This window comes from Taudactylus pleione, unplaced genomic scaffold, assembly GCF_031769625.1.
Source record: "Taudactylus pleione unplaced genomic scaffold, aTauple2 ptg000842l, whole genome shotgun sequence".
Taxonomy (NCBI): domain Eukaryota; kingdom Metazoa; phylum Chordata; class Amphibia; order Anura; family Myobatrachidae; genus Taudactylus; species Taudactylus pleione.
Genome location: NW_028285244.1, coordinates 4,908,827 through 4,921,874, shown reverse-complemented (window position 1 = coordinate 4,921,874; position 13,048 = coordinate 4,908,827). Strand labels below are relative to the sequence as shown.

The 13,048-nt window shown below is 36.6% G+C and overlaps 1 protein-coding gene across 1 annotated transcript in view; it reads left to right on the top strand.

Annotated features, from left to right (window-relative positions):
- Window positions 1-12,669, top strand: part of LOC148474492 (palmitoyltransferase ZDHHC20-like) — a 54,068-nt gene extending 41,399 nt beyond the window's left edge. Inside the window, exon 11 of the mRNA XM_088458586.1 lies at window positions 12,587-12,669. Within this exon, the coding sequence (XP_088314712.1) occupies window positions 12,587-12,632 (46 nt within the window). The 3' untranslated portion in view covers window positions 12,633-12,669. The remainder of the gene's footprint in view (window positions 1-12,586) is intronic.
- Window positions 12,670-13,048: the final 379 nt, after the last annotated feature.

Genomic DNA, 13,048 nt, shown 5'->3' with positions numbered 1-13,048 from the left:
CATTCTATACCACCATAGGCACTCATACTAACAATGCCCATATCATTCTATACTAATACTAACAATGCCTATATCATTCTATACCAGCATAGGTACTCATACTAACAATGCCCATATCATTCTATACTAATGCTAACAATGCCTATATCATTCTATACCAGCATAGGTACTCATACTAACAATGCCTATATCATTCTATACCAGCATAGGTACTCATACTAACAATGCCCATATCATTCTATACTAATACTAACAATGCCTATATCATTCTATACCAGCATAGGTACTCATACTAACAATGCCTATATCATTCTATACCAGCATAGTTACTCATACTAACAATGTCTATATCACTCTATACCAGCATAGGTACTCATACTATACTAACAATGCTTATATCATTCTATACCAGCATAGGCACTCATACTAACAATGCCTATATCACTCTATACCAGCATAGGTACTCATACAAACAATGCCTATATCATTCTATACCAGCATAGGTACTCATACTAACAATGCCTATATCATTCTATACCAGCATAGGTACTCATACCAACAATGCCTATATCATTCTATATCAGCATAGGCACTCATACTAACAATGCCTATATCATTCTATACCAGCATAGGCACTCATACTAACAATGTCCACATAATTCTATACTAATACTAACAATGCCTATATCATTCTATACCAACATAGATACTCATACTTACAATGCCCATATCATTCTATACTAATACTAACAATGCCTATATCATTCTATACCAGCATAGGCACTCATGCTAACAATGCCTATATCACTCTATACCAGCATAGGTACTCATAATAACAATGCCTATATCATTCTATACCAGCATAGGTACTCATACTAACAATGCCCATATCATTCTATACTAATACTTTCAATGCCTATATCATTCTATACCAGCATAGGTACTCATAATATACTAACAATGCCTATATCATTCTATACCAGCATAGGTACTCATACTAACAATGCCTATATCATTCTATACCAGCATAGGTACTCATACTAACAATGCCCGCATCATTCTATACTAATACTAACAATGCCTATATCATTCTATACCAGCATAGGTACTCATACTAACAATGCCTATATCATTCTATACCAGCATAGGTACTCATACTAACAATGCCCACATCATTCTATACTAATACTAATAATGCCTATATCATTCTATACCAGCATAGGTACTCATACTAACAATGCCTATATCATTCTATACCAGCAAAGGCACTCATACTAACAATGCCTATATCACTCTATACCAGCATAGGTACTCATACTAACAATGCCTATATCACTCTATACCAGCATAGGTACTCATACTAACAATGCCTATATCACTCTATACCAGCATAGGCACTCCTACTAACAATGCCTATATCACTCTATACCAGCATAGGTACTCATACTAACAATGCCTATATCATTCTATACCAGCATAGGCACTCATACTAACAATGCCTATATCACTCTATACCAGCATAGGCACTCATACTAACAATGCCTATATATCTCTATACCAGAATAGGCACTCATACTAAGTAACAATGCCTATATCACTCTACACCAGCATAGCCACTCATACTAACAATGCCTATATGATTCAATACCAGCATAGGCACTCATACTAACAATGCCTATATCACTCTATACCAGCATAGGTACTCATACTAACAATGCCTATATCACTCTATACCAGCATAGGCACTCATACTAGCAATGCCTATATCACTCTATACCAGCATAGGCACTCATACTAACAATGCCTATATCATTCTATACCAGCATAGGCACTCATACTAACAATGCCCACATCATTCTATACCAGCATAGGCACTCATACTAACAATGCCTATATCATTCTATACCAGCATAGGCACTCATACTAACAATGTCCACATCATTCTACACTAATTCTAACAATGCCTATATCATTCTATACCAACATAGATACTCATACTAACAATGCCCATATCATTCTATACTAATACTAACAATGCCTATATCATTCTATACCACCATAGGCACTCATACTAAGAATGCCTATATCACTCTATACCAGCATAGGTACTCATACTAACAATGTCTATATCACTCTATACCAGCATAGGTACTCATACTATACTAACAATGCCTATATCATTCTATACCAGCATAGGCACTCATACTAACAATGCCTATATCACTCTATACCAGCATAGGTACTCATACTAACAATGCCTATATCATTCTATACCAGCATAGGTACTCATACTAACAATGCCTAAATCATTCTATACCAGCATAGGCACTCATACTAACAATGCCTATATCACTCTATACCAGCATAGGTACTCATACCAACAATGCCTATATCCCTCTATACCAGCATAGGCACTCACACTAACAATGCCTATATCACTCTATACCAGCATAGGCACTCATACTAACAATGCCTATATCATTCTATACTAATACTAACAATGCCTATATCACTCTATACCAGCATAGGCACTCATACTAACAATGTCTATATCACTCTATACCAGCATAGGCACTCATACTAACAATGTCCACATCATTCTATACTAATACTAACAATGCCTATATCATTCTATACCAGCATAGGCACTCATACTAACAATGCCCACATCATTCTATACTAATACTAACAACGCCTATATCATTCTATACCAGCATAGGCACTCATACTAACAATGCCCATATAATTCTATACTAATACTAACAATGCCTATATCATTCTATACCAGCATAGGCACTCATACTAACAATGCCCATATCATTCTATACTAATACTAACAATGCCTATATCATTCTATACCAGCATAGGTACTCATACTAACAATGCCCATATCATTCTATACTAATGCTAACAATGCCAATATCATTCTATACCAGCATAGGTACTCATACTAACAATGCCTATATCATTCTATACCAGCATAGGTACTCATACTAACAATGCCCATATCATTCTATACTAATACTAACAATGCCTATATCATTCTATACCAGCATAGGTACTCATACTAACAATGCCTATATCATTCTATACCAGCATAGTTACTCATACTAACAATGTCTATATCACTCTATACCAGCATAGGTACTCATACTATACTAACAATGCTTATATCATTCTATACCAGCATAGGCACTCATACTAACAATGCCTATATCACTCTATACCAGCATAGGTACTCATACAAACAATGCCTATATCATTCTATACCAGCATAGGTACTCATACTAACAATGCCTATATCATTCTATACCAGCATAGGTACTCATACCAACAATGCCTATATCATTCTATATCAGCATAGGCACTCATACTAACAATGCCTATATCATTCTATACCAGCATAGGCACTCATACTAACAATGTCCACATAATTCTATACTAATACTAACAATGCCTATATCATTCTATACCAACATAGATACTCATACTAACAATGCCCATATCATTCTATACTAATACTAACAATGCCTATATCATTCTATACCAGCATAGGCACTCATGCTAACAATGCCTATATCACTCTATACCAGCATAGGTACTCATACTAACAATGCCTATATCATTCTATACCAGCATAGGTACTCATACTAACAATGCCCATATCATTCTATACTAATATTTTCAATGCCTATATCATTCTATACCAGCATAGGTACTCATAATATACTAACAATGCCTATATCATTCTATACCAGCATAGGTAGTCATACTAACAATGCCTATATCATTCTATACCAGCATAGGTACTCATACTAACAATGCCCGCATCATTCTATACTAATACTAACAATGCCTTTATCATTCTATACCAGCATAGGTACTCATACTAACAATGCCTATATCATTCTATACCAGCATAGGTACTCATACTAACAATGCCCACATCATTCTATACTAATACTAATAATGCCTATATCTTTCTATACCAGCATAGGTACTCATACTAACAATGCCTATATCATTCTATACCAGCATAGGCACTCATACTAACAATGCCTATATCACTCTATACCAGCATAGGTACTCATACTAACAATGCCTATATCACTCTATAACAGCATAGGTACTCATACTAACAATGCCTATATCACTCTATACCAGCATAGGCACTCCTACTAACAATGCCTATATCACTCTATACCAGCATAGGTACTCATACTAACAATGCCTATATCATTCTATACCAGCATAGGCACTCATACTAACAATGCCTATATCACTCTATACCAGCATAGGCACTCATACTAACAATGCCTATATATCTCTATACCAGAATAGGCACTCATACTAAGTAACAATGCCTATATCACTCTACACCAGCATAGCCACTCATACTAACAATGCCTATATGATTCAATACCAGCATAGGCACTCATACTAACAATGCCTATATCACTCTATACCAGCATAGGTACTCATACTAACAATGCCTATATCACTCTATACCAGCATAGGCACTCATACTAACAATGCCTATATCACTCTATACCAGCATAGGCACTCATACTAACAATGCCTATATCATTCTATACCAGCATAGGCACTCATACTAACAATGCCCACATCATTCTATACCAGCATAGGCACTCATACTAACAATGCCTATATCATTCTATACCAGCATAGGCACTCATACTAACAATGTCCACATCATTCTACACTAATTCTAACAATGCCTATATCATTCTATACCAACATAGATACTCATACTAACAATGCCCATATCATTCTATACTAATACTAACAATGCCTATATCATTCTATACCACCATAGGCACTCATACTAACAATGCCTATATCACTCTATACCAGCATAGGTACTCATACTAACAATGCCTATATCATTCTATACCAGCATAGGTACTCATACTAACAATGCCCATATCATTCTATACTAATACTAACAATGCCTATATCATTCTATACCAGCATAGGTACTCATAATATACTAACAATGCCTATATCATTCTATACCAGCATAGGTACTCATACTAACAATGCCTATATCATTCTATACCAGCATAGGTACTCATACTAACAATGCCCGCATCATTCTATACTAATACTAACAATGCCTATATCATTCTATACCAGCATAGGCACTCATACTAACAATGCCTATATCATTCTATACCAGCATAGGTACTCATACTAACAATGCCTATATCATTCTATACCAGCATAGGTACTCATACTAACAATGCCCACATCATTCTATACTAATACTAACAGTGCCTATATCATTCTATACCAGCATAGGTAGTCAAACTAACATTGCCTATATCATTCTATAATAGCATAGGTACTCATACTAACAATGCCCACATCATTCTATACTAATGCTAACAATACCTATATCACTCTATACCAGCATAGGTACTCATACTAACAATGTCCACATCATTCTATACTAATACTAACAATGCCTATATCATTCTATACCAACATAGATACTCATACTAACAATGCCCATATCATTCTATACTAATACTAACAATGCCTATATCATTCTATACCAGCATAGACACTCATACTAACAATGCCTATATCACTCTATACCAGCATAGGCACTCATACTAACAATGCCTATATCATTCTATACCAGCATAGGCACTCATACTAACAATGCCCACATCATTCTATACCAGCATAGGCACTCATACTAACAATGCCTATATCATTCTATACCAGCATAGGCACTCATACTAACAATGTCCACATCATTCTACACTAATTCTAACAATGCCTATATCATTCTATACCAGCATAGGTACTCATACTAACAATGCCCACATCATTCTATGCTAATACTAACAGTGCCTATATCATTCTATACCAGCATAGGTACTCATACTAACAATGCCTATATTATTCTATAATAGCATAGGTACTCATACTAACAATGCCCACATCATTCTATACTAATGCTAACAATGCCTATATCACTCTATACCAGCATAGGCACTCATACTAACAATGCCTATATCACTCTATACCAGCATAGGTACTCATACTAACAATGCCTATATCATTCTATACCAGCATAGGTACTCATACTAACAATGCCTATATCATTCTATACCAGCATAGGTACTCATACTAACAATGCCCGCATCATTCTATACTAATACTAACAATGCCTATATCATTCTATACCAGCATAGGTACTCATACTAACAATGCCTATATCATTCTATACCAGCATAGGTACTCATACTAGCAATGCCCACATCATTCTATACTAATACTAACAATGCCTATATCACTCTATACCAGCATAGGTACTCATACTAACAATGCCCGCATCATTCTATACTAATACTAACAATGCCTATATCATTCTATACCAGCATAGGTACTCATACTAACAATGTCTATATCATTCTATACCAGCATAGGCACTCATACTAACAATGCCTATATCACTCTATACCAGCATAGATACTCATACTAACAATGCCTATATCACTCTATACCAGCATAGGTACTCATACTAACAATGCCTATATCACTCTATACCAGCATAGGCACTCCTAATAACAATGCCTATATCACTCTATACCAGCTTAGGCACTCATACTAACAATGCCTATATCACTCTATACCAGCATATGCACTCATACTAACAATGCCTATATCACTCTATACCAGCATAGGCACTCATACTAACAATGCCTATATCACTCTACACCAGCATAGCCACTCATACTAACAATGCCTATATGATTCAATACCAGCATAGGCACTCATACTAACAATGCCTATATCACTCTATACCAGCATAGGTACTCATACTAACAATGCCTATATCACTCTATACCAGCATAGGCACTCATACTAACAATGCCTATATCACTCTATACCAGCATAGGCGCTCATACTAACAATGCCTATAAATTTCTATACCAGCATAGGCACTCATACTAACAATGCCCACATCATTCTATACCAGCACAGGCACTCATACTAACAATGCCTATATCATTCTATACCAGCATAGGCACTCATATTAACAATGTCCACATCATTCTATACTAATACTAACAATGCCTATATCATTCTTTACCAGCATAGGCACTCATACTAACAATGCCTATATCACTCTATACCAGCATAGGTACTCATGCTAACAATGCCTATATCATTCTATACCAGCATAGGTACTCATACTAACAATGCCCATATCATTCTATACTAATACTAACAATGCCTTTATCATTCTATACCAGCATAGGTACTCATAATATACTAATAATGATTGTATCATTCTATACCAGCATAGGTACTCATACTGACAATGCCTATATCATTCTATACTAGCATAGGTACTCATACTAACAATGCCCGCATCATTCTATACTAATACTAACAATGCCTATATCATTCTATACCAGCATAGGCACTCATACTAACAATGCCTATATCATTCTATACCAGCATAGGTACTCATACTAACAATGCCTATATCATTCTATACCAGCATAGCTACTCATACTAACAATGCTCACATCATTCTATACTAATACTAACAGTGCCTATATCATTCTATACCAGCATAGGTACTCATACTAACAATGCCTATATCATTCTATAATAGCATAGGTACTCATACTAACAATGCCCACATCATTCTATACTAATGGTAACAATGCCTTAATCACTCTATACCAGCATAGGTACTCATACTAACAATGCCCACATCATTCTATACTAATACTAACAATGCCTATATCATTCTATACCAGCATAGGGACTCATACTAACAATGCCCATATCATTCTATACTAATACTAACAATGCCTATATCATTTTATACCAGCATAGTTACTCATACTAACAATACCTATATCTTTCTATACCAGCATAGGTACTCATACTAACAATGCCTATATCATTCTTTACTAGCATAGGTACTCATAATATACCAACAATACCTATATCATTCTATACCAGCATAGGTACTCACACTAACAATGCCTATATCATTCTATACCAGCATAAGCACTCATACTAACAATGCCCACATCATTCTATACCAGCATAGGCACTCATACTAACAATGCCTATATCATTCTATACCAGCATAGGCACTCATACTAACAATGTCCACATCATTCTATACTAATACTAACAATGCCTATATCATTCTATACCAACATAGATACTCATACTAACAATGCCCATATCATTCTATACTATTACTAACAATGCCTATATCATTCTATACCAGCATAGACACTCATACTAACAATGCCTATATCACTCTATACCAGCATAGGTACTCATACTAACAATGCCTATATCATTCTATACCAGCATAGGTACTCATACTAACAATGCCCATATCATTCTATACTAATACTAACAATGCCTATATCATTCTATACCAGCATAGGTACTCATAATATACTAAGAATGCCTATATCATTCTATACCAGCATAGGTACTCATACTAACAATGCCTATATCATTCTATACCAGCATAGGTACTCATACTAACAATGCCCGCATCATTCTATACTAATACTAACAATGCCTATATCATTCTATACCAGCATAGGTACTCATAGTAACAATGCCCACATCATTCTATACTAATACTAACAATGCCTATATCATTCTATACCAGCATAGGTACTCATACTAACAATGCCTATATCATTCTATACCAGCATAGGCACTCATACTAACAATGCCTATATCACTCTATACCAGCATAGGTACTCATACTAACAATGCCTATATCACTCTATACCAGCATAGGTACTCATACTAACAATGCCTATATCACTCTATACCAGCATAGGCACTCCTATTAACAATGCCTATATCCCTCTATACCAGCATAGGCACTCATACTAAGTAACAATGCCTATATCACTCTACACCAGCATAGCCACTCATACTAACAATGCCTATATGATTCAATACCAGCATAGGCACTCATACTAACAATGCCTATAACACTCTATACCAGCATAGGTACTCATACTAACAATGCCTATATCACTCTATACCAGCATAGGCACTCATACTAACAATGCCTATATCACTCTATACCAGCTTAGGCACTCATACTAACAATGCCTATTTCATTCTATACCAGCATAGGCACTCATACTAACAATGCCGACATCATTCTTTACCAGCATAGGCACTCATACTAACAATGCATATATCATTCTATACCAGCATAGGCACTCATACTAGCAATGTCCACATCATTCTATACTAATACTAACAATGCCTATATCATTCTATACCAACATAGATACTCATACTAACAATGCCCATATCATTCTATACTAATACTAACAATGCCTATATCATTCTATACCAGCATAGGCACTCATACTAACAATGCCTATATCACTCTATACCTGCATAGGTACTCATACTAACAATGCCTATATCATTCTATACCAGCATAGGTACTCATAATATACTAACAATGCTTATATCATTCTATACCAGCATAGGTACTCATACTAACAATGCCTATATCATTCTATACCAGCACAGGTACTCATACTAACAATGCCCGCATCATTCTATACTAATACTAACAATGCCTATATCATTCTATACCAGCATAGGTACTCATACTAACAATGCCTATATCATTCTATACCAGCATAGGTACTCATACTAACAATGCCCACATCATTCTATACTAATACTAACAGTGCCTATATCATTCTATACCAGCATAGGTACTCATACTAACAATGCCTATATCATTCAATAATAGCATAGGTACTCATACTAAGAATGCCCACATCAATCTATACTAATGCTAACAATGCCTATATCACTCTATACCAGCATAGGTACTCATACTAACAATGCCCACATCATTCTATACTAATACTAACAATGCCTATATCATTCTATACCAGCATAGGGACTCATACTAACAATGCCCATATCTTTCTATATTAATACTAACAATGCCTATATCATTTTATACCAGCATAGTTACTCATACTAACAATGCCTATATCTTTCTATACCAGCATAGGTACTCATACTAACAATGCCTATATCATTCTTTACTAGCATAGGTACTCATAATATACCAACAATACCTATATCATTCTATAACAGCATAGGTTCTCATACTAACCATGCCTATATCATTCTATACCTGCATATGTACTCATACTAACAATTCCTATATCATTCTATGCCAGCATAGGTACTCATACTAACAATGCCTATATCATTCTATACCAGCATAGGTACTCATACTAACAATGCCTATAGCATTCTATGCCAGCATAGGTACTCATACTATACGAACAATGCCTATATCATTCTATACCAGCATAGGTACTCATACTAACAATGCCTATAGCATTCTATGCCAGCATAGGTACTCATACTTACAATGCCTATATCATTCTATATCAGCATAGGTACTCATACTAACAATGCCTATATAATTCTATATCAGCATAAGTACTCATACTATACTAACAATGCCTATAGCATTCTATAACAGCATAGGTACTCATACTATACTAACAATGCCTATATCATTCTATACCAGCATAGGTACTCATACTATACTAACAATGCCTATAGCATTCTATACCAGCATAGGTACTCATAGTATACTAACAATGCCTATATCATTCTATACCAGCATAGGTACTCATACTAACAATGCCTATATAATTCTATATCAGAATAGGTACTCATACTATACTAACAATGCCTATATCATTCTATACCAGCATAGCTACTCATTCTAACAATGCCTATATATATCAGCATAGGTACTCATACTAACAATGCCTATATCATTCTATACCAGCATAGATACTCATACTATACTAACAATGCCTACATCATTCTATACCAGCATAGAAACTCATAATACACTAATAATGCCTAATCATTATATACCAGTTTAGGTACTCATAATATACTAAGAATGCCTATATCATTCTATACCAGCATAGGTACTCATACTATACTAACAATGCCTATATCATTCTATACCAGCATAGGTACTAATAATATACTAACAATGCCTATATCATTCTATACCAGCATAGGTACTCATACTATACTAACAATGCCTATATCATTCTATACCAGCATAGGTACTCATACTATACTAACAATGCCTATATCATTCTATACCAGCATAGGTACTCATACTATACTAACAATGCCTATATCATTCTATACCAGCATAGAAACTCATACTATACTAACAATGCCTATATCATTCTATACCAGCATAGGTACTCATACTATACTAACAATGCCTATATCATTCTATGCCAGCATAGGTACTCATACTAACAATGCCTATATAATTCTATATCAGCATAGGTACTCATACTATACTAACAATGCCTATAGCATTCTATACCAGCATAGATACTCATACTATACTAAGAATTCTTATATCATTATATAACAGCCAGGTGCGTCTGAACGGCGCACGACCCATTCCTCTCCTCTCCCCTCCTCCCTCCCTCTCTCTTACCAGAGCGGCGGCTGTGGACGGTCAGGAGCTGTACTTTATGGCAATAGACTGCACTGCACGGAGAAGGAGGAGGTATAATGTGCTGTGTTTTAACTTAAAGACCGCACATTACACCTCCTCCTCCATGCGGTGCAGGGTCCATGCAGCCTATTGCTATAAAGCACAGCCCTTGATTGTCTGTGGCCGCCGCTCCCTTCAAATGTTTAAGGGGGGGGTGACCCGCCCCCTTGTCCCATCCGACTGTTCCAACGCCCATGGTAAGAGCATAGGTTCTCATAATTACTAACAATGCCTATATTATTCTATAACAGCATAGGTACTTATAGGGGGGGTTCAATTGTTTTATGAGGCACGCTAATTAGTGGCGCCTGATCGAGGAATTCAATTGTTGCTCCAATCGTGCGCAAATGCTCAAGGTGGAGACATTTCTGGTTTCTGGAGGTGGTGAGCAGAAATGTGCAATAAGTTCTGGTTTTGGATGGCAAACTGATTTACATGGCTAAACCCAGTCTATTTGGGCGCGGCAAGCGTTATAATTAATGGGCACCCCGAACAGTTGAATTGCGCCCACTAATTATTGCAATGCTTAAAACAACTGAATTCTACACATAATATACTACAGTGCCTATATCATTTATATACCAGCATGAGTACTCATAGGGGTAAAGCCAATACATGGCTAATTGTCAGCGCTGCCTGATTCAATTAACTGCGGGAACCTACGCGCTAATCCCTGGAGGCAGAATTTTTCCTTGGAGCCTCAGGACCTGTGAAGAAAAATCCACATTAGAATGCACACTCTGTATATTAAGGCATGGGGAAACCCATAGATTCCAGCACTTTGCTCTGTTTCTATGGGTTAGCACGTGTTAACCGATGGTTTACAACACTGGGAAATTAATTGAATAGCTCTGGGTATGATACCAGGAGCTTTTCCTTGAGCGGCAAACTCTGCACCTAATATGCTAAAAATGCTTAGTCCTGTTATACTATTCTAACCTCCAGTTTTATTTCCTGCAGCTTGCTGGACAAGGGTCCTGTGGATGTCCAAGGTGCCCTCCCATGAGTTTGGAGCTGCCAGGGAGCTGGTTCTCTGGAGCGGCCCTTTCCTAATTCCCGGATCTAGTGCAGCCTTCCTCCCATATTACACCAGCAAATCACCTGCCATCACTTTCTCTTTGTGACTCATTGCAACACTCCTCTGTGCTATGTGTCCCCCTCTTCTACCCTGAATGCAGTGACTAAAAAGGGAACGGGGGTTCCTTCCACTGAAACCGCCATCTTGAAATTGAACAGACAGCTTCCCTGCTATACATACCCGGCTGGGTATCCATTGTTCGTGGAGGCTGATTACGCTTAGTGCCATCTCTGACCTGCTGGGCTGCCTTGGAGGACTCCTGGGCTTGCCTGAGTGTGAGGAGACGCTTCCCCTGCTGGACACTGGTTACCCGACCTGCCAAAGAGAGACTTCCTGACCTGCAG